At 42.4% G+C, this 24,077-nt stretch overlaps 1 protein-coding gene across 19 annotated transcripts in view; it reads left to right on the top strand.

Annotated features, from left to right (window-relative positions):
- MAK (male germ cell associated kinase) overlaps positions 1–24,077 on the top strand; it is a 62,278-nt gene that overhangs the window by 22,329 nt on the left and 15,872 nt on the right. For 6 of the 19 annotated variants that reach the window (XR_008306344.1, XM_053246872.1, XM_053246869.1 and 3 more), the window contains exons 6-13: positions 1,662–1,794; positions 1,879–2,050; positions 3,478–3,645; positions 5,119–5,454; positions 10,113–10,303; positions 13,205–13,335; positions 15,864–15,992; positions 17,642–17,716. Coding sequence is in view for 13 of the 19 variants with exons in the window: in XM_053246872.1 (XP_053102847.1) it covers positions 1,662–1,794; positions 1,879–2,050; positions 3,478–3,645; positions 5,119–5,454; positions 10,113–10,303; positions 13,205–13,335; positions 15,864–15,992; positions 17,642–17,716 (1,335 nt within the window). In the remaining 6 variants the exon portion in view is untranslated. The other 13 variants (XM_053246875.1, XM_053246871.1, XR_008306346.1 and 10 more) reach the window with 12 other exon arrangements.

Here is a 24,077-nt window from a genome sequence, read left to right as displayed (position 1 = left end):
GTGGGAGATAAATGAGCCCCACGTGGGGTGGGGCTTGTTCTCACTCCTTTCATCCCATCCTGGCTGCCTTATTCTCTCTCACTGTGCCGGACTGCAATGTTAACTCTTTGCATGCGGGCTGGTCATTTGTCCAGTTTCCCACCTGGTGAATGACCAGCCCATGAGCAAGGAATTAACGCTGTGACTGGGCATGGCGAGGGAGAATGAGGCAGCTGGGAATAGGGCAAGAGAACAAGTCTCAACTGAGGCTCAGCCTCGCCCCTGCCCCCCTCACAAGCCACCCATACTGGCTACCACTGTTTTGTTACTCTACTTTCTTTGTGGTAATATGTGGCCGGGGATAAGAGAGGTATATTTGTAAGTTTTAAGAAAACCATTTGTGATCTTGCTGTTTTTTAGTGTGTTCATGGTTTTAATTTGGTTTTGATTTTAATATTTATTGTATTTATTTGATTTATATGATGTTTATGAAATTTTATTGTATTAATTTTTGTAAACCACCTTGGAATTAGTTTTATGAAAGGTGGTATATAAATCAAGCAAGCAAGCAAGCAAGCAATAAATAAATAAATCTTTGTAGTAACTGGCATATAATAGTTCTGTTATGTAGTGCCAATATACTGAAGCTTCTGTTTGCTATCAGTTTCATGCTATGCTCTGTAAGAGAACCATAATAATGTATTCATGTTTAAATAAAAACTCCTGAGTTGGGAATTCTTAATTCTCCCCCTCCCCCGTACCCCCTGAAAGCATACATTTTGTTTAAAAACTTTTGATGTAACTTCAGTTTTCAATGTCAGATTATTTTTAGCTGCAAGCTATTTCTCTTCTGTGTATTTTCAAGAAATATTTTAAAAGATAAATTGGTAGGCTTCTTTAAGTATACCAAGTATCAATTGCCACAGGTCAAAATGTTATAAACTCTATTCTAAACTAGTGGGCTGGGGTGTAGAGGATCTGCACCTCTAGTTGGGTCCAGTCGTCTCCCCCCCCCTCCCGCCAACATACCCGGCTTTCTCCACTTCCCCCACCGCCCACTTCTTGGCATCCCTCCACACTTTCTGACCATCCCGCCTCCACCAGCATGCCCAACTTTCTCCACTCCCCGCCCCCAGCCACCCACTTCTTGTGTGCTTTCCCCCGCCCCCCTTTCTGGCCGTCCTGCCACCGCCTCCCGCCTCCTTCTCCCGGCGGCCAGCCAAGGACCCACTGCCTACTCATGTGATTCTCGCCCTCCTGTTTCTGGCTGTCCCGCCACCGCCACTGCCTCCTCTTCTTGGATGGCCTGCTGCCGCCTCGTAACCACGCTTCTCCGCCTGCCTCCGCCTTACTCGCTGGGCCAGTTTGCTTCTCTCCCTGCCTCTCCGTGACAGTTCCTTGTGAGAGTTCTGCGGCTCTCACGAGATTTCCGTGACTTATCCACCTTCATCCACGCATGGGGCCGTCTTAGTGAAATATATATATATATATATATATATATATATATATATATATATATATATATATATAAACCAAATAAATACATACTGATTTTCTTTCTTATAAATCGAATTCAAAAGAGAAGTTTCCTTATGTTCCAAGAGAATTCAAAATCAAAGTTTCATGTTTTAGGTACCTGCGTGGTGGTGGTGAGGTGATTTGTTGTATTTTCATTTTCATAGGATTCTTCCACCGGGATATGAAACCTGAAAATCTTCTTTGTATGGGACCAGAACTGGTTAAAATAGCTGATTTTGGATTGGCTAGAGAACTAAGGTCTCAGCCGCCATATACTGATTATGTTTCTACCAGATGGTAAGATTATTATCCAACAGGAATTTCACTTAACTTCTATATCTTTAAACAAATGCATTCAGTTATTTCTCTTCACCATCGCAGGTACCGTGCACCTGAGGTTTTACTGAGATCTTCAATTTATAGTTCTCCTATTGACATATGGGCCGTTGGCAGCATAATGGCAGAACTGTATACCCTAAGACCACTTTTTCCGGGAACAAGTGAAGTTGATGAAATCTTCAAAATTTGCCAAGTATTAGGAACCCCCAAAAGGGTGAGCTCTTTTGTAAATTGATGGAAGTAAAATGAATAAATTGTGTTGGGTACCTCTTTATCCAGAGTAACATGTTACTTTGGCATCTGTTTGACATTTGTGAATATAATTTTATTTATAATGTTTGCATTTGATAAAGCTCTGAATCCTAGCAATTTAAATATGCTGTATTTTGTGTTGTAATCATCTCCACCATAAAAATTAAAGCAGCATTTTCAATAGGATTTCCATGTAGCTTTGCATGGAAAATTTCTTTCTTTCCATCCAATACAGCTGTTGTTTTTTCTCCTTACTTGGGATTCCCTTGTTCTTGTGAGGGAAATAGTATCATAAATTTAAACTTTAGGATAGGGAAAGATGCACCAAGAATATAGACCCTGATAAAGGAAAAACTCCTGTTACTATGCAGCTATAGAAGTAAGAAAAATATGTTGGCCATATAGTTGTGTTAAATATAAGTTCCAGATGTGGCTTGAGTTTAGCTTACAAAATGCTGCCTTCCATGGGCCAATGCGATGTAGTTGTCTAACTACATTCTCAAGTAGTTTTTCTTTACAAGACACGATCAAATAAGTACCTTAACATGAAATCGTGCAGTTAGGTGAAGTGTTTTTGTGTGTGCATGCTCTTGGCTGTAAGGGTGCAAAATGGTGATGACAGCATCCTTTAACACATTTTTGCAAACTTCTGTTTTAATTCTACTGCATTTTCTTTCACTAAACAAAGGCTGTATATCTGTAACTAAGCTTCAGTTTCATTCATCATCACACAAACATGACAAGATTCAGATGCAGCTTCTGCCAGAAATGACTAGTTCAGCCAATTCTGCTATTATGGTTGCTTGCAACAAACAAACAAACAAACAAACAAACAAACAAACAAACAAACAACCATTGGACTATCAGCAGCAGTAGTCTAAGGACCAATCTACACTTGAGTTAAATTCATTGGCCCTGCATTTTTGTGTGTAGTTTGGGTAAATTAAATAGCAGCTTGAGGGAAGGGGAGGCTTGTTCATGTTCAGGATAACAGTCTGTAGGAAAAAGGGGGGTACTTTACCCTTGCCTGTTATGTTGCAATCCTGATAAAAATCGTGCCACTGAAGCTGCTGTTTTTCCTAGGAGGGAAGTGTGTGTTGGAGACACTGGAACCTTCCCACTTGGAGCTAATAGCAGCGTTGAGGGATGGTTTTCATCAAGACTGCAGCATGGTGGGAAAAGACTTAAATGCCCCTTCTTTGCAGGCCTGATCCGGATTCCTCCACCCACCCAGCTGCTATTACCTTAGAAAAAACAATCATGCAGAGCCAAACTGCCTATTACATGCATTGTGCAGTTTGGCTGCAAGCCTGAATTTTTTTCCTAGTTTCAACATGAAACAATTTGATGCTTTGCTTTAAAGATACATTTTGCATGTCTTTTAAACAGAGTGATTGGCCAGAAGGATACCAACTTGCCGCTGCAATGAATTTTTGCTTCCCTCAGTTTGTCTCCATGAGCCTAAAGACTCTCATTCCAAATGCCAGCAGTGAGGCACTACAGCTTATGAATGATATGCTGAATTGGGATCCAAGGAAACGACCTACAGCAAGTCAGGTACATCAGCCTTGTCATAGAAGTAATAAAGAGTTTTCACATAAAGGAACACAGAGAGTAGTGGCAAACTCTCTGGCACAATTGTGTTAATCTCAGCCAGTGTCCAAAAATTAAAAAAAAAAAAATTGGTCAACCATTAAATATGAATTATTTTGTGTCAACTACATTGGTTGTCTGTGAGCTCCTCAGCCCAATTTCAGGTGGTTGTTCTTGCCTTTAAAGCCCTTCCCTGGGGCAACAGGTCTTAGGTTAATGCAAGGGTTTCCAACCTGTGGTACTCCAGACGTTGCTGAACTCCAACTCCCATCATTCCCAGATATTTATTGTATTGGAGAGCTGGTCTTGTGGTAGCAAGCATGACTTGTCCCCCTAGCTAAGCAGGGTCTGCCTGGTTGCATATGAGTGGGAGACTTGATGTGTGAGCACTGCAAGATATTCCCCTCAGGGGATGGAGCCGCTCTGGGAAGAGCAGAAGGTTCCAAGTTCCCTCTCTGGCTTCTCCAAGATAGGGCTGAGAGAGATTCCTGTCTGCAACCTTGGAAGAGCCACTGTCAGTCTGTGAAGACAATACTGAGCTAGATGGACTAAAGGTCTGACTCAGTATATGGCAGCTTCCTATGTTCCTAATGTTGTTCCTTAGTTCAGCAGTGTCTGGAGGCCCCCAGGTTGGGAAGCCCTGGGCTAGAGTATGCCTTTTCCTAGACAAGCCCACTTGCTTTCCAAGGTCATCTTCAAAAGCCCTGTTCAAAGTTCCTTTTGTTCGAGAATTCAAGTCATCAGTTAGAGATGTACACAAACTGTGGTGGCATTTCCCACGTGTGACTCCATGTGCATGCTGGCGCCGCACATGGTTGGGAGAAGTGCTGCCACAGCAGGAAGCTGCATGCGGTGACGGAGAGCAGGTAAGGATCTGCTCTCCTTTTTAAAAAAAGATAACATTCTCCTCCCCGTGGCGCCAAACCTGTGCATTAACCTCAGTTCGTGTACATCCTTATCATCAATAAGGGAGCAGGGCATTCTCAAAGGTTTCTCTAACTCTGGACTGATCCTGTCACCATGATACAGGTTTGTATGCCTCCCTGCTGCACTTTGAATGCTTCTTTAAGACTTAACCTGTTTATCAAAACTCTTGGATAAGGGGAGGGAGAAATTTGGTTAGTTTATCTCACTGCTGTGTTCTGTATTGGGTAGTATTTGATTGTATTTGCCGTTTTTCTGATATTATGAGCTGCCCTGGAGAGTTTGTAGGAAGGCAGGAGAAAAATGTTGGCTGATATGATGATGAAAATTACTCAAAATGGTCCCATTGAAATTAAAAGGCCAAGTTCAGCATTGGCTATGCCAGAGAACCTGACTTCTTTTGTGGGAGAAGATTGTGCTTCCAGATGGATACTTGCTTGACACCCTAATAATAGAAATGATGTAGACATTTAGCTGTATTATAGCTAACTGTGTTACTTTTTTTTCTTATAGGCGTTGAAGTATCCTTACTTTCAAGTTGGCCAAGTTTTAGGACCACCTCCACAATATCTGGATCAGAAACAGTCTCATCCCAAACCAATTCAGCCAGCAGAGCCAAAGCCATCTCTACCCAAATTAGACCCCGTATCAAAATTAGACTCTGAATCTAAGCCAGAATCTCAGTCCTCACCAGATGCACCAGACAAATTCCAGCTGCAGTCTGTATCAAAGAATAACCAACATCCCCTCCAGGCAATTCAGCTGCCCCAGAACACAATCAACCAGCAACCAATGAAACAGCAGCAGCCACAATCCTTCCTTCCAGCCATCAATAAAAACTCATCACCCGTAAGTTGTCATCAAGAAGCTGCATTTCTATGAACAAATAATAGGACAGCTAGTATACCGGGTTCCCCTCACCCTGTGGTATGGCCTTTTATTTTTATTGATTTAAGAAGACCACAACACTTACAACCCAATCTTATGCTTGCTTACTCAGAAGTAAGCCCCAGTGAGTGCTATGGGGTTTACTCTCAAATAAATGTGTGTAGGATGGCAGGCTTAATCATGGAAAATAATTTGTTACAATTTTTAACATTGTGTTTTCTTTCTTTCACTTGTTCTGTTATCCTGTTCTCTGTTCTCCATAACTCTTTTGCCTCTAATCTATTATTAGGGATGAGCTCAAAGTGTTCCGGCGCCTCTTTGGAGAGGTGCCGAAATGCTTTGGCTCCCTGGTGCTGAAACGTTTCAGCGCGGGGTTCTCTTAAGAGGAGGTGGGCAGGTCCTACCTGCCTGTCCTTCAAGCCCCCACTCTGGCACTATTGCTACAGAAAGACTTCTGTGCAATCAGCAACTTGTGCTGCTTGTCCCTCTAAAATGCTGTGCCACAATGGGATCCGTCCCTTGTGTGGCATCAGCATGTCAATGCCGTTGGTGCATGCATCGATGCCATTTGTGGGGCCAGAAACAGCATGCTGGCCCAGCAAATGGCGCTGACGCATGTAGTGATGCCATTTACATGATGATGCTGCACAAGGGATGCTGGGGACACATCTCATTGCTTTGGCACGGCATTTTAGAGGGGCAAGCAGCACAAGCTGCCACTTGCACGGAAGTCTCTCTGTAGCAATAGTGCTGCGGCAGGCTGTCGGGGGCTTGGAGGACGGGTAGGTAGGACTTGCCCGCCTCCTCATAAGAGAACCCCTCGCCATCCTTGGATGTGCACCGAAGCAATTCAGTGCACATCCCTAACTATTATAGACCCTTATCCTTTTCTCTCTCCATACTACTGACTACTGTGCTCTCTCTACACACACACACACACACACACACACACACACACACACACACACTGCATTCCTAAGGAAAGAGGAATAAGCTGATGGGATGCAGAGAGAAACATTCCTTAGCATTGTTTCTTTCTGCATCCCATCAGCTTACTCCTCTTTTTCTGTTGACTCATCTCTTTTCTCTTTTGTCCTTCTCAATCCTCATCTTGTTCCTCCTACATGTTCTCTCTGCTCTCTTTCTGGCCAAATTCAGATGTAACACGAAACTGGAGTTAAATGGGGAAGAGGTTGGAACTCAGTTACTTATGAATTTGTGAAACCACAGTTTTGAGCCAAAAGCGACCTGTGGTTTGGCTCGCCAAACTTCAGTTTGAACCTTCAGTTTACACAAAATTCAGTTTGCACAAGATGGGACGTCGCTATGTCCCGTCCCAAGCTTGTCAGCCTGTCGAGCGGCACAATCTCACAGGGTCATTCCCTCCTCCCACTCTGCTCCTCCCCCACCTGGCAAGCAGGAGGGAAAGGGGATGGGATGACAAGATGAGCATTAAGTGCTTTGATCCCTGAGAATGAAACGACAATGATATATATTCACAAGCACGAGCACAACAGGTGGCAACATAAGCAGGGCACTGCATCATAGTGCCAGGAGGGGAATAAATGGCATGTGTGAGTGTGTGACTGAGGTCGGGTTTGAAAGGCAGCCCCAACCAGGGATCCTTGAGGAGCCACGTTGTATTTCCCCCCCCCCCATGTAAAGTTTGGGAAAGGCGGGCCCAGCCCCTTCCCCTTGGGGATTTGCACTCCCTAGACTTACTCATGAGCAGGGCTGGTCACCAAGGTCAGCAGTGCTCCAGTCAAAGGAGCGATTTGACATATGTGATGACGACGGATTTCAACCTGTGACAGACCACACTCGCTCAAGAGAGTGCCAGGCCCTGGGGAGTGCCCCCCCCCCAACTCATGAGAAGCACTGTCAGAGGAGAGGGGAGAGAATTGCCAAGCAAGAGCTCTAATAATGTGTGATGACAAAACAACCCCTTCTCCCGTGGACTGTTCTCTCATGAGAGTCCAGGCCACTTGGGCTCTATATCGAGCCAGCTTGCTGTATGGAAGAAAGTTGCAGGGTCAGGTACCCTGGTGACTGCTCTCCCTGTCTTGGCAACTATCACCAAGTAGCTGTCAAAGCTTGCCCCCTGCCAGCCCATCTGCCCATGTGGGCATGTGTACCCTTGCTTGTGCCCCGAAATAGTGACCCCACTCTCCTGGGTCGCAGGAGATCAGGGCTCCTCTCTCCCACAATTCCCCATGACAGCATATCTGTATATGGACCAAACCTGGGAATTTTGAATGGCTTTAAAGATCCGTCCACACATCTGATGTTTCCCCTGTCTGCACATAGTCAGGCTCTGATACATGGAGCATCTGAATCTCTTTGGGATGTGTGCAAAGCTTCACAGAGAATGGGCTGGTTTTTTGGTTTGTTTGTTTTTTGTTTTTGCAGCGCTTCTGTTCTATCCTGGACCATGGAGAATTGGAGGGCCCACACAAGCAAGGCTCCTGTTAGTTTAGTTCTCTCTGGCGGGAGACCTAGGACTTATAATCCTATGGTCCTCCCCAGCAGACTGGCCTGCTTATGAGAGGGATATCCCACTGGCAGCAAACTGCCAGTGGAGCAAGAGTGCAGTTTGGTCTGCATGGACTGACTGCTTTGACGGGGTTGTCCCTCACAACAGCATCCTAGGTTATGGTAGGACAGACCCCGCCCCCAGGACCCTTTGCCCTCCCCCATATACATATTCCCTCCTAGGAAGCCTTCATGTTCCCTTCCCTTTTCTGGTTAGCTGGGAAATTGTGCCCCCTCAATATCTCCCCCCACCCCGAATTGTGCTTGTGCGGGACTATTTAGGTGCCGGGCTCTTTGGAGGGTGGAGGTACCATCGCTGCCTGAAGAAGCACTAGCATGGCATGGTATTTAAATGGATTTAAATCCTCTTTCCCTGCCGAGGAGGGGCAGCACTGAAAACACACGATTGCGCTCAGTATGCCCCCTTCAAGATCACGGCCGATGCGCTGACATGCTGAATGCTGTCGCTTTGCCCACAGTCTGACCGTGGGGCTGAGGAGCAGGGAGGGGCTCCCCTCTCCCGGAACTGAAGGTTGGCGGACTGCGTTTGGAAGAAAGTCTGCAGTGCAATTTAAAGCTTCAAAATGAAAATGCAGGTTTGCCAACCTCCGGTTTAGTGTTGCGTCTGAATTGAGCCTTTCTTTCTTTCTTTCTCTCTCTCTCCCCGCCCCCATATCTCTTCTACTCCTTCCTGAGTTCAGCAGCAAAAGCATACAAGACTTTCACACTCCCAGCAGCTTGCTCTCAGCAGTTCATGCATGGAGGGAGTCTCAGATCCAAATGTAGCAGACTGTCTGCAACAAACCTGAGGCCACTCCAAGAACATATCCTGTCTTCACTCTCTATTGTTTATGGGCTTGTGTGGGCTGCAGGAGTTCTCTCAAAGAGATAGGAAGGGGCCTCAGATTATTGCTTTTGGGGAGAGAGCTGCAGTTGGCTTATGAGCTGAATGTTAGCCCTGAGTGACCACGATCAAAACAGTCAGATTTCACGTACAGGAGACATTTATTAATTGTCTTACATGGTAAATTGTTCATAAACATGTATGTATAAATACATTATTGTAAGGAAATGCAAGTTGGCTGCCAACTATTAGGAACTAATTTGTAAAGGTTACTTCCTTTTTGTAATGTGAGTGTTTGGACTGTTTTGAGTACAGGATTAAACCAATCTCTTTCTAATGTCTACCAAGATAATTTGGGAGTAAATTACAAAGCCCCTTATGTGGCTTGCATGTGGGCGAAGGGTGTTTCTGTGAAGGAAGAAGAGTTAATGTAGACAAAGGCTGTTCACCAGATGGTGATGATAAACAGTCAAGGCTGGTGACCTTCATCACCTGGAAGCAACTCTTTTGCGATTAGTCTTTTGATACCAAATAACATTTCTCAGCAAAGAACAAGCAAGCTAGTTGTAGAAAAACCTGCTGTGGACCCGGGCTTCAGTTGTTTTTGTGTGTTGTCTCACCTTTTCATATAAAAAACTATTGTCTTTTGGTTTGTTTTATCATTTCTTGGGGGACTTCATCCCAAAGCCTTACAACCTTTGTTAGTCACAGTACTGTGGGAAACAAAGTAAAGGGCAGAAAATAATCCCCCACTCCCACCCTTTCACATCAGAGTTTCTTCTTGCAGTCCAGCCCTTCTTGCATTAGTCCAGCATTCCCTAATCATCTCTTCTACTATACCACTTAAATCAGTAAATCTCTTCCTACCTAACTTAATGGTTTTGCTTGTCCCAGGAGTGAAGGGGCAGTCTCCTGAAATCAGGATTTATTTCAGCTATTATCATCTTTTCCTTACAGAGATTAATTTCAGTCATCCCTATTCTCTATAGGGTCAGATCATTGTGATTTACTATGTTGGTTTTTTATTTTATTTTTGGCATTCAGATCGAAAAAGCCCCCCCCCCCATTGTGCGTGCTCTCGCGCTCTCTCTCTCTCTCTCTCTCGCGCGCTCTCTCTCTCTCTCTCTCTCTCTCTATATATATATATATATATATCTCCATCCATGAATGTCTTGGTCTAGGATAGTAGTGATCAAGATGTAAATGTCAGAACTAATTAGCCCTGTTTGTCATTTTAAAACAGAAGCAAACAGCCATTGGAACTTCAAATGGTGCAGTCACCTTGAAAAGCTGTCGGCGACGGTGGGGTCAGACAAAATTAAAGACTATGGATAGTTGGGACAATTATGATGATGCAGAATTTGGGATTTCTTATTCTAAGAAGCCCAGCATTACCGTGCTAAATGAAAAGAAAACTAAAGATTCTCTTTTTAGGTAAGATATTGCATTTCTTATTACTTCCTTTCATAGTTAAACTGTGCTGAATGGAGAAGCTAAGCTAAAAATAATTACTACCTTATAGGGACTTTTAGGAACTGTCCATATGAAGCAGCTTACAGGATGACACCTTTGTGATAATTGTAAAATTAAATAAAATATATATTGTACGTGCTGATCCACATGCAACACAGCAGTCGGTAGGCAGAAGAAGGGCATTCTTGGAGAGCCTTCAGTGTCCTTATGGTGAAGGCTTTTTGGGTAGCCAGGTGAGTATGGAGAGGGAAGGGGGACAATTTTCTGCTCCTCTCCTCTCCTCCTCTTCTCTCATTGCAAAAGACCTTTCCACTTACAGGAACATGTTACTGAGGGTCATGCAGCCCTCAGTAATTTTACAGTGATGGGAGAGAAGCTAAAATACCTCTCCCCCTCTTTGCCCATTTGTCTGCACAAAAAGCCTTTACAGCAGGGATGCTGAAGGCTCCCTGAGAATGCACAGCACTTTATCCTCCCACCTACTGCTTCACAGCATGTAGGCCACTGTAATAGTTCATATGAACTTGAACATAATGAGGTCATTCACACAACCAAAAACTGTGTTCTTCCCGGTTTGGGAGCTGTGTTTGCTCCCAGTTTTCGATTATGTGGAAGCAAGGTAAGAGGAAAGCCTGGGTAGAAGTGATTGTGTGAAAACAAGGTAGGAGGATAATTTTCCTCCTACCTTGCTGCCACACAATCACTTCTACCCAGGTTTTCCTTTTACCTTGCTTCCATACAACTGAAAATTGGGAGCAAACACAGCTCCCAAACCCGGATAGAACACAGTTTTTGGTTGTGTGAATTACCTCAATATAAGCTTAGTGAGCAGTTCTGACAATGTTGCTGTAAACCGCCCAGAGACTTGAGTTTTGGGTGGTATAAAAATATGTCAAATAAATAAATAAATAAACAAACAAACAAATGTATGTTAACTGTCTGTGTAATCTTGAAGATTTCAGTGGATTGTCCATGGTTCAAGGCTAAATGCTTTGTTCTGCTTCATGTGGTGCAACCAAACTTCTTTCTACTATGTTGATGACAGTAGTTTGCCTGCCTTTGTTCAGAATATTTTAATATTATTTTCTATTAGTCTACAGTTTTCCATTTCCAGGCCAACTGTTCTTGTAAGCGTGATTTACAGTAGTTCATACTGAATCTGTCAAAAGATTATATAATATATTTATACTTATTTATATATATTTATATATATGTATATTTATATACAAAATGTTATATAAATGTATTTATAAATCTTGAGGTTGGAAATATACAGACCCTTTAGTGAAGAATTATGTGCTATAGTGAGGTAGTGATGGTGTTGATCAGACAATATGCCCAGACAAAACTGGAAATAGGAGGGCTTGACTCTTTAATAACTAATCTTTTGAGTGCTGTCTTGCCATTTACTTCAGCGCTAACAAGATTACAGGTGCTTGGAAGAGCTTTGTGAATGTTGGCATGAACACTAAAGCAGTCCCTGCACTGTCTTTGGAACAAGACAGAAAGGTGGATTATGGCACAGATTTTACCCTTTTAACAAGGAATGATGTGGTGTGGGAGGGCCCTGCACCAACGCCACTTTTATAACACCACAACATACAAGCACCATTCAGTGACTATCTGCATGCCATGGTGCAGATAATGGTTGGTTGCATATGAATGTGCATCAAACTTGGCATTTATTACCGTACTTTCCTTAAGGAAAGTAAGTTTATGAGATCACCCGGCATATTGTGTGTGTGTGTGTGTGCGCGCGCGCGCGCGCGCGTGCCCCCCGCCCTCAATTTCACAATGCCTGGACCAATATGAACCAAATTGGGTACAGTTGTAGGGCATATAGGGACATTTCAATAGTGTAGTTTGTAATGATGTCAGCCACCCCAATTCAAGATGGCAGACGTCTAAACGTTTGAGGTGTATGGGCTAACTTGTGGCCTGCTTAACCAGTCTGAACCAAATTTGCTACAGCTGTAGAGACTAGGTATGTGCCCGAACTGGCTCGGGTGGGGCGGGAATCGGTTTCTTTAAAAACCAGGTAAGCAAGTCCTTACCTGCACCTCTGCTGCCCCACCGCTTTTCCAGGCATGGCACTCATTTTCCAAAAGGCTGCATGCAGCTGCAGTGCAGCTCCCAGCAGCCTGCACGTGGCATTGGCACGCACATGGCTGCCACATGGAGAATTCTACTCTTCTGGATCAATAGGCAGTGGCTGGGTTCAGATGTAATGCGAAACAATGGCTTGTGCTAACTATAGGGAAGAACCCACACTGTGCTTCCCTATAAATAACAAGCAAACCATAGTTTAAAATGGCTTTGTCTTCTTTTGTTCTTCCTACTTGTCACCCTCCAGTAGTCCAAGGCTCTGGGGTGCTCTTTGATCCATTCACTAGGAGGCAGGTTCTTTGAAGAAAGACTTGGCCAGATGTGGGTTAGGAGGCACCTGCTACTTCTTCTCTGAAGCCAATCTTCTGCCTCTGCTGTGAATGGATACAGATTCATAGTCTGGCCAGAGGGACTGGTGTAACAGCTTTCTTGAAGTGGAACAATAGCCCTAAACATGGTTTGTCAATTGTCTGTGCATTTGGACATGACAACAGCAAACCACAGTTAGCATGGTTGTGGTTTGCAAACCAACTTCACAACATGGTTTCAAATGTTGGCCCTTAACATTTTCAATGTCAAATCTTGGCCCCCGAAGATTTGTTGGCCCCGAACAAACCAATGTTTGGGCAGGCTCAAGTTCAAATGTTAAAGCAAACCATAATTCTGCTAAACAAACTATGAGAGACATAACTCTTGATTACATCAGAATCCAGCAACAAATAAATTTGTTTTATTATGGGCTATCTTCAATTTCAGTGTTCCTGAATCTAAGTCCCCTAGCTCTGGCCAAACAGGAGGAGAAAATAAGGTTCTGAAGAGAAATGATTCTGGAATATCAACTACATCAGCAAAACAGTACTACCTAAAACAATCAAGATACGTGCCTGGTAAGGGGGAAATTTCTTAGTGCTTTTGCAGGGTTTTTTTCTTGGTTTGGAGCTATTTCTACCTGTTTTCAGCTGCTGCACACAGGTCAGCCTAATTTGTGGGTAAAGCTTGAAATAGTGGTTGCCTCCATACTGGTTGCTTCTCTGGCACCTTGTCTGTAAGAGAATTTTTGACAGGGTCAGCAGTGCAGAGTGTGTGGGCAATCTCATGCATCCTAGCTGCAGTTCAGATAGCTTTACAACTACATCCTCGCATCTGGTGTGGTTTGGGACTTGTATGTATTTCTCAAACAGCAATCCTACTCTGTTTGCTATGTGCTTTTGCTATTCAAAGGAAAATTGAAAGTAGTTAGCAGTATGTGCCCATAGATCAGAGGTAGAATACATGCTTTGTATGCAGAAAGTCCCAATTTCAATTCCTGTCAACCCCATTAAAAAAAAATTTTTTTTAAGGGATATCCAGTAGCAAGGTGACCTTAGAGGCAATGTTCCCTTTAATTTTTTTCATTTGGATGTGAATTGAGTTTTTTTCTGGGGGGTATGATCAAGGCAGTGTATGCGCGCGTGGATTCAGAATGCGACCTTCCTGATTCAGCCTGCGCAGGATTGAAAATTAACTGAGCAGACATACAGAAACTTGTGTGCATGCATACACTTAGAGGGAACACTGCTTGGAGGACTGCTTCCAGTTGAACTAGATAGTATTGGCTTAGAGCAGAGATTCCCAATTCCAGATGTTGCTGAACTACAACTCCCATCATCTCCAGCTACAATATATTGTGGCTGAGGATGATGGATGTTGTAGTTCAGTAATATCTGGTGTACCACAGGTTGGGAACCCCTAGCTTAGAGGCCCAATAGTCTGTGTGCATGAGCTTTGTGTTCATATATGCAAGAGAGGTATTTCAGCAATAAACTCAAGGGTCATATATATAATCAATATGCTTATTGCTGAAGACCTCCCTCAACTGATAAAAGTTAGTATCAATTTACACAGCCAGGTGTACTGGCCAGTATTGATAGTGGTTAGAGTGTTGGACTAGGACCGGGGAGACCCGAGTTCAAATCCCCATTCAGCCATGATGCTAGCTGGGTGCCTCTGGGCCAGTCACTTCTCTCTCAGCCTAACCTACTTCACAGGGTTGTTGTGAGAAGAAACTCAAGTATGTAGTACACCACTCTGGGCTCCTTGGAGGAAGAGCGGGATATTAATTAATTAAATAAAATAAAATAAAATAAAATAAAATAAAATAAATTCAGAGCACTAGAAAAGTCCCACTGAAACCTTCTTGGTTATTGTTTCAATTCTGCAGAATTGCCTGTATGTTATCTTTGAGAACTGCAATGTAGAAGGCAATGATATGGATTGTAGGGGTGTGCGCTAACTATTCCTGCCAAACTGGTTTGCCTCAGCCCGGGGCCAGCTTGGGGGTTCAATCAAGGACCGACATGGGGCAGTTCGATCTGTGATTGAACCGAACTAGGCTCAGTTCGGGCAAACTGGTTCAGCATGGTAAGGGGCAGCCAGGTGGGAGCAGCAAGAGAGGGTAAAAGTGGCTTACCTGGGTGGAGTGACTGCTGGCACTGCCGCTCACCATCCCAGCTTGGCCTCAAATGCACTCCCCCCTCCTTTACCAAGCTGCTGGCTCGGTGGTGACTTGGTTCTGGCCTTTGCACATGCACAGACACTACGCAAATGGCCTCCGCACTTGCATGGAGGCCAGAACCAAGCCGCTGCTGAGCCGGCAGCTTGGTAAAGGATGAGGTAGTGCACTTGGGGCTGTGCTGGGAGGGCAAGCAGCGTCACTGGTAAGCTGTGTTTTTCCTCTCTCACCGCCCCTGCCTGGCCACCCCTTACCCTTTGAAAGTTCCCCCCATCGCCTGTACTTGTAAAGGGGAATCCTCACTAGATTCCCCTGTACAAGTAATGACTGCCCGAACCGGTTTGATCAAACAGACCAGACTGGCTGGTTGGTTTGACCGAACCAATTCAGAGCAATGCACTTTGGTTCAAATAGATTCATATTCAAACCAAACCGTCTTTTTTGGTTCATACACAACCCTAATGGATTATTTGCATGCACATCCGATTATAGTATGGGCTTTTCCCCCTTGCACATATTTCTTGCACCTTTACAGTAGCTCCCCAAACCAAATATTGCCTTATAGAGAGTCTTAATAAACCTGGTTTGGGGGTTTGTGTGGCTGCGTCTATGAAAGTAAGTCATGACATTAGATACACTGCCTTGTGGATTGCTGCCCAGTTATATCTCAGTTCTTCATGTTGCTTGTCTAAGTAGTAGTAAATCATTTTTGCACAAGGACTTAAAATGACCTTTTAAAGTAGGAAGTAATGACTATTGTTTGTAAAGGGTAGCATGTATACTCATGCAGATCAGTTATGGCCCCTTGGCACCGTATTTGGCGAAAAAATGTTGGAAAGCATACTGTGAATCCAGTGCTTTTGATTTACTGTGTTCTGAACTGGAAGTTATACACTAATATTTTAAAATGATTGTTTCTCTAAGGTGTAAACCCTAAGAATGTCTCCTTAGGAGCAGCCAATAAAGAAGGATCCCATGGAACCTGGAACAGTACCTTGTTTTCAAAACCGCTAGGACCTATTGGAGGCTTGTCTTTCAGCCGAGTCAATGCAGGTAATCAATATAATCTACCGTTAAAAGGCTGTGCACCCTAGATTATTTTACAGCATTTAGATGTTTATAGTTTACAATTCAGTTTTGTGATTGTTTCCAAGCACTTGACTTTTACTGTAAATATGCATCATTTTAAACAGTGGCCCCAGTTCAAAGATAGGTGTGTACAGCAACATGCATGCAGTCAGAGACTGTGGTTGAGGATGTTCATTTGTATCAGGACTACAGTGCAGATGGAAATGTATGTTTCCTAATTCCCATCATTCTAGTGCAAAAGGTGCCATGTGCGCTGTAATGAAGATGTAGATTTAGATTGTCTGCAGCTTGTGGGGTGGGTGTCTCAGTTGATTAAGAGAATCTGGGCATGTCTCTGCCTTGCTGGACTGGAGCAAATGGATTGCTAATTGATATGGGATATGGTAAGATATTTTTCATTTATTTGACTTAATTTATACCCTACTTGATTTATAAACATTTTGGCAGCATATATTAAAAAAAAAAAGAATCCATTATGTGGAGGGGGTGCTTGCTAAATATAATGTTGAACCACTGACTGGAAGGTTTTTCATTCTAATCCTATGTAAATGACTGATTGTGTTAATTTAAGCAAGAAATTGACTTCATTATTATCCTTCTAGCAGTTTGAATGGATCAAAGGAGAGATTATCAAAAGAAATCTGATGAAGTCTTAATTAGATAATACCAGTTATCCAATATTTAAATTTTGAATTAACAAAAAGTCATATGATCAACTTGCATTCTGTTTGGTTATTCATTTTATGCCTTTGAAGCACATAGCATATAGTTGATTATGCTATGGTCCTGTGTAGATTAATTCGCAAATGGAGCACTTTTACCTGAACTAAAATCACCTTTAGGCTATTTCATATAATCTAATACTAATTAGTATTAATTACTTTTATTGTACTGATTATTACCAGACTGCAAGCAATCATGAGTATATTTTTGTTAAAAAAAAAAAAGTAATAATTAAGCTGTTAAAATTCTGAAATATTTGACTGGCATCCTGACTAATGTTGTGCTTGTGTAACAAGCAAAGTTGCACTAGTGCAAAAGATCACATAGTTTTGCTAAAAAAATAAAATTCTAATTTGTGGAATTGTGCTGTTGCAGAAAAGTTCCCTTTAAAACAGACTAAGTGTGCTGAAGGTTGCACTACTGATGTGCTTGTGTAAGCAGGCTTGGGGTATCACAACACTAATATGGAACGCAAGTGACTTAGTGCAAGTAGCTAGTAGCACTAGAAGCTAGTGCAAGAGCTCTCTCTTTAGTTAGGTGTCAGCTGTTGTCTTTCAAGAATTCAGCCTCATAGTGCACTCTTTGCATAATGAATATGGTCTTATGAGCGCTAAACTACATTCTGCTTTGTTTGCCTGGATCATAGTAGTATGTTAGGTGGTCACTGGCCTAGCTTCTTTTTTCAAGAAGATTCTTTCAGCAAGTATGGAACTAGTATTAAAAAGGAATCTAATCTAGAGTCTCATTCACATATGCTTTATTTCCAGTTTTCCTAGCCTTTTTAAAATTATAGTAAGTCTTCCATTCATTTCATCCATTCATTCTGTTTTCCTAAAGTATTTATTTTCATCCTTTTCTTTCCTGCATCTGTTTTACTGCCTCCTCTGAAGAAGAAAACTTAATTAAACCTATTGAAAAACTGTCATGCAAAGAAAGAGTGAGTGACAAATTAGAGGATCTAAAAGGTAATTTATGGCAATTCTATTTAGCAGCACCTAACCCTCTGTAGGCTTAGATTTTTATTGTATTCCTCTTATACACACTTTATTTGTGTTTGGAAGCTGTTACTGTCGTATTTGATCCATAGTATGTTGTGGCTTCATTCCATCAGCGGCTAACCCTCACAGAGAGCCCTGTGTTTGCAGAGGCTTCCCTGTCTGCTTCTGTAATCTGGGGCACCTCTACATGTGCATGGGGCCCTTTCCTTGGTCAAAGGAAGAGATGGATGGTTTCAAAGAGCCATTCAATCCGGCCCCCTGCTCCAGAAGCAAGACTAGTAACCTCCCTCCTCCCCTCCTGAATCCATCTATCCATAGAGTCTGGACCAGAGCATGTTGCAAGCACAAAAAACAGGCTTCCACATTTAGATAGATTGCGATGACTCAGTTGAATTGCAGGGGAATGTAAGCAAAGTGTGCATGCAGAAATTTCATTTGTTGCAATGTCATGGAAGATGTAAGCAAAATCTTTTGGACTTTTGAGTTAGGATGAGAAGTTGTTCTCTATCACAAGTTCTCTTTATCAAACGGTGGGCTGTCATTCAAAAACAGTGAGGAAACTAGAGAGCCAGGCATTGTGTGAAGTGAAGAATTTATTCCACAGTGAACTTTATCCCTAATAATTTGCATCAAGCTCAAGTGGAGAAGGAAAAAAAAGAATATTGTTATGATGAGGATTCGAAAATGTAAGTATCCATATGGTATGAATCTCAAACACATTTGAGCCACACAGGCCTTTTAGGGTTCTTGGCTAGGCCTGTATCCCAGTGTGTGTTTGAGACAGATGGTTCTTCCATTGAGCTCACAGTCTACCACTGTATGCAAGGTTTGTGCAGGACAGCACTCTGGTTGATTGTACACACAACATTTGAAGCGCTGAAGTTTTTAAGGAGTCCTCTATCTGCTGCTTTTCTGATGTGTGTCAATACCAACCAGACAATGGAAATGGAAATATATGAACCATGTTTACATTACGTCATTCTGTCTCCTGTATTGCTCTTCCAGAGCTAGGAAATGGGGTACAGAAGCATCCGTATTGTTGTAGGAGATTGGTATGCTCACACAAACTTGTCTTGATTAAACGAAATAATTACAAAGTGCAATGCTCCCTATTTTTATTCTTGCTCTGTCAGAATGAAGGCTTGGGTCTAACATGCCACTAATTTTGTGTTTGGCCTACGAGGGATGTGCACTGAACGGGATTTGTGTTCTGTTCAGAGTTCGGAATGGAACGCAAATCCCCAGAATGTTCTATTGGAACAACTGATAGAATGTTCTATCAGAACAACCGGTCAAGCCAGTTGTTCCAACGGAACGAGCTTGGGTATCAGGTCTTCTGAGCAGGGGGTCAGTGAGGGGCGGCAGGAGGTACCTGTAAAAATCATTACCTTGGAATGCAAATGTCTGCTGGGCGTGTGCACAAAAATAGCTGCTGCATGTGCACAGAGGTCAGAAGAACACTGTAGATAGAGCAGCCTCAGTGCAAGATGCTGGCGGGGCACTGCTGCTCACGTGGGCTGGCAATGTGAGCAGTAATGATTGTTAAAGGTATCTCCCGCCGCCCCTCACCACCCACCCTGGCGCTGCTCGGAACATCCTAAGCATTCCGACTCCAAACAGGGTCATTCTGTTCTGAGCTTGGAAAAGGCCCTTAATTTGAAGGGTGCTCTGTTTTGAGCTCAAAACAGCCAGTTTCGAGTCGGAACGTTCTGAGCTTGGAACATTCTGCACATCCCTACCACCCCCACACAGTACTTTTTGCAAATCTGTGGGTCTCATGCATTTCTTTCTGGAGCTCCTGTATCAGCTACAGGGGTTGTCTTGACATAATGTGTCTAATAGTACCCTTTCAAATTTCTGAATGTTTCCCATCTCCTGTTTCAAACAGTTACATGGCTCTTTCTTGCATGAATGTTGCATAATTTCAGGCTGGAAGGGCTGTACCTTTTACTTTTGCTGACACCGTGGCAGAGGGTAACAGTTTCCTCTGCTCCCACTGCCAGACCATCCATAGGCCAGGAGGCCACATATTTTGTTACAGTGAGCACCACCACCTTTGAATGGCAGTGCTCAAGCAGGTGAGGAATTTGCTTTTTGTATAAACCTTATAGGTTTTAGATTTCATTTATTATCGCTTCTAGTTTTTAAAAACTCATTATTGTTTTAGCTTTCCCTCTTAGCTTCACTGACAGGCTGTTTCTTCTTTGTGTTTCCGCCTGGAATCCAGTGATGGATGTGATTCACATTCTTCAACAGCATACTCTTCCACATGCCTTGGCGTGGTTCAGCTACTTTCCTTTGAGCTCTCTGCTTTGCTTACTGCAGTGAGAATTCAGAGCAGCCTGTTGGGGTTTGAAACAGAAGATATTGGATGGGGGCTGTCAGATTTTGAGGTGATTTTTGTTTAATTCCCTAAATAAAGTTAGTTAAGTAGGAGTTGAGCTAGGTCTCAGTTAATTAACCATCCTCTTTTGCTCTTGTTTTTCAGTGTTCAGATCTGGGTAATATACTGTCAGACTGTCCACCACCCCCTCCAAGTAGTCCTAGTGAAGTAAATATATTTAAGAGTGTGAGCCTTCATGTGTTTTGCACTTTACTAAAATTGTTCTGATATTGATTATTTTTTTTCCATTTTGGGTTTTAGGCTAATCCCTGAAGGAAAAGGAGAGGAAAATGTAAATTGTACTGAATCCACGCCTCATTAAAGATGTATTTTCAACCTTTCCTTCTGTGGTGTTCTTTAACTATCTGGATATTAGTTTACAACTGGCACACCATGAACAGTCAAATCAGCCTGAAAGAAAGGTTGCTGGGACTGAGTTTTACGAAGTGTAACTTTTTTTCCTGTTGCATTTTTGTAGGCCACCACAAGTAGGTTGCACAAACTGGCTAAGATCTAGACGAATGTTACACTCACAGAAAAGCATTTGGGTTGTGCATGGGGGGAGGGGCAATTTTGACCCACCCACCCCCACCCCGCCTTCCTCTGCAGCCACCTATTCCTCCTGAAAATTATGTTCCTGAGGGTCCCACAAACCTCAGCAACATTTTGGGAGGTACAGCTAGCTGTAGCCGGAAGGGGGAATTTCCAAAAATGGCCCCTTCCACCACTTTGCTGATGAAAAACACTCTTCTGTGAACACCAAATTAATCTGGATGTCAGCCATTGTTCCCAGGCCTGCCTGGAGTCTACTTGAAACCAAAACAAGAGCAAGGGCAATCACAGGAAAACAACCAAGCAAAACAAAGAGGAAAGAACACACCCGTGACTAAGATGGGCATATAGAAAAGTCATATATTGCAAAAGACAATTAGAAATATGTATTGATAATCAGTAGAAAAATAGTAAGATAATTTCTTATTTCTTGCAATTGTAAGAAAATTAATAATTGAACCAAACATGACAATTCAAATAGAAACATAAATAGTAACATATACTCTACTTGACACACTGATGGAAGATAGCAGAAAACCCTACTGAATTGTACCAATGGCCCATCTAGTCCAGTGTTCTGCTTTCCACATTGGCGAATCATATGCCTCCAGGAAGCCCACAAGCAGGTCATGGAAAACAATAACTCTCTCCCTGTTATTCCTCTCCAGTAACTGGTATTCAGTGATAGTACTCAATCATTGCTACAGAGGTTCCATTTCGGCATCATGGCCAAGCGCCTTTTAAAGCAATCTAAACGAATAGCCATCACAACTTATGGCAAAAAAAAAAATTCTATACATTAATTATATATTGTATGAAAATGTACTTTTCTGCCAATCAGTTTCATTGGGTGACAGTTCTAATATATGAGAGAGAGGAGAGACTTTTCTCTATTTACTTTCTGCACATTTACTTTCTACATAATTTTAAAACCACTGTCTTTCCCCCTTAGTCTTTTTGTTTTTAACCTAAAAAACGCCAATTACTTTAGCCTTTCCTTTAGTAAGGTGATAATTTTGGTGGTTCTTTGCTGCACATTTCCCATTCTATAATACCTTTTTAAAAATGAGGCAATGAAATGCGGGTCCACCGTAGGCATTACAATATAGCATTACCATATAAAGGCATTAATATTGGAACATTTTATTTTCAGGCTCTTCTCTAATAATACCTGACATGGAATTTTCCTCTTTTTCGTGACCACAGCACATTGAGTTGATGTTTTCATAGAGCTATCCACCACAATCCCAAGATTGCTTTCCTGAGATCACCTCACTGTGTATATGATTCAGATTTATTATTATTATTATTTTTTGCTCTAGCAAAAAAAACCTGACTTAACTTAAACTTTATTTTGTTGCCAACTTTTCACCTAGTTTGAAGAGCTTGTTTTGGAGCTCTTCACAGTTCACTTGGGTTTTCACCACTCTGGATAATTTGCTGTTGTCTGAAAACCTGGCCACTTCATTGCTTGTCCCCAGCTTCAGATAATTTATGAACAAATTAAATAGTACTGTTCCTAATAAAGATACCTGAGAGCACTGTTCCCTGTAACAAGGATTCCCATATGTTGTTGACTACAACTCCTATAATGTTGTTGGGGAGTTGAGGTCAACATTTTGGGATATGGTAGCTGACAACATCTGGGAATCCCTGTTACCGAGAACACTGCCTGGGAGACCCAGATACAGTCCCTTACCAACCACAAGGGTTCTGTTCTTGCAAAACTCAGTGGTTGGCAAGGCTAAGACATCTATGGAGATTGGGAGGTTAGGGGAGCTACGGTTGTGGATGCACCTGAAAAATAGCGGCGGGGGGGGGAGCTGGGCACTAAAAAATCACCAGTTACTAAGAATAATTAAGAATCATTAAAAAGAATGATTAGATTTTTCCTCAGGAAAATTTTGGAACCATCAAAGATCACTTAAATTCACCAAGAGTCACCACAAAGAATGAGCAGATTGAACCTCTCACTTCCACTTCTCTCCCGCTCCTACATCTCTCTCTCTCTCTCTCTCTCTCTCTCTCTCTCTCTCTCTCTCTCTTTCTCTCCTCTGTCTCTTTTGTGCTTCTCATGACCCAAAGTTGTGATAGGAAAGACCTGCCTACAAAAATCCATTCGCATATACTTAAAACCACGTTAGACAAATCTGCTGTTGGTGAGGGACAACTGTACTTACATGCTAAAATTTGCTGTTGATGCCTACTCTCTACTTGTTTCTACCAAATAAAACCACATAGCTCTTGGTCACTAGGAGTCGACACTGACTTGATGGCATAACTTTACCTTTACTACTTGTTTAACCAGTTACTAATCCACGACAGGACCTGTCTTCTTGTTCCATGACTGCTAAGTTTACTAAAGAGCTTTTGATGAGGGATCATTCTGAAGCTGCACTGGTAAATCAGTTTCTCTAGTACAGATATATATATATTCCTGGTCCAAAGAGGATGAACACATACAATGGGGATAGAGAATAAGAATAAAAAATCAGCTGCATGCATGGATCTTCTTGAAAGCTTCATGAATCACAGTATTTGGGCAAGGTTCAGAACAACAGTATTTGGGCAAGATTCATTACCTGAAGGATGATGCTCTTATTGGATTCTAGCAAGTTACCTTGTAGGGGGAGGGGGTTCTTTAAAATGAGGGCCATCACTGACATGGTTCTAATTCACTTTAGGAATAGAACCACATCCAGAGCTTTCTTGGATGATTTGGTTGGAGGAAGGCTCTTTATAGGAGAATGAGCTTCCTCCTCTGGAAATGTTGTTCCTTGTCCTGGAACTAGAGTCAGTGCATTTTCCTGTCTATACAAGTATCTAATGATGAATTGGATTTTTATTTGCATACACAATCATGTCAACAATGAACTGGTTAATCATAACTAGAAAGTCATACAATTGAGTAAATGCCTGTATGTTGTTAGGGTTTTGTTTGTGGACTGGGAGCGTGCTTATTTATGTAATCTATTTATTTATTTAACATTTGCATTTAATAACATTCTGTCACAGTACTTCCACTGTTTTGTTGTTGGCTGATTCCCCAGGTCAGATGCGGCACTTTGGCCTAGTTCTCACTATGGTGCTAAAAAGCCATCTTTACCACTTAATACTGTAGATTAAGATTCACATGACTGAATCAGTAAAAATCCCTATTTGTGAAAATGTAGAATTCAGGGGGAAGGCTGGGCTAGAGACTTTCTTCCTGAATGTTAGTGTCTGATGTGAAGAGAATAGAGATAAAAACAAACTTCTGTGAACTTATTAACAATGAACGCATCTTAGGAGGCCTCTGTGTGTCTAGTACTGTCCTAAAACAATAATTTAAATAATTGTAAGAACATCTTGGCTATATGATTGCCATGAATGACTTTGAAAATGTTGTACCTG

Source organism: Hemicordylus capensis, chromosome 4 (genome assembly GCF_027244095.1).
Source record: "Hemicordylus capensis ecotype Gifberg chromosome 4, rHemCap1.1.pri, whole genome shotgun sequence".
In the NCBI taxonomy this organism is placed as follows: Eukaryota; Metazoa; Chordata; class Lepidosauria; order Squamata; family Cordylidae; genus Hemicordylus; species Hemicordylus capensis.
This window is presented reverse-complemented; position numbering and strand designations above follow the sequence as displayed.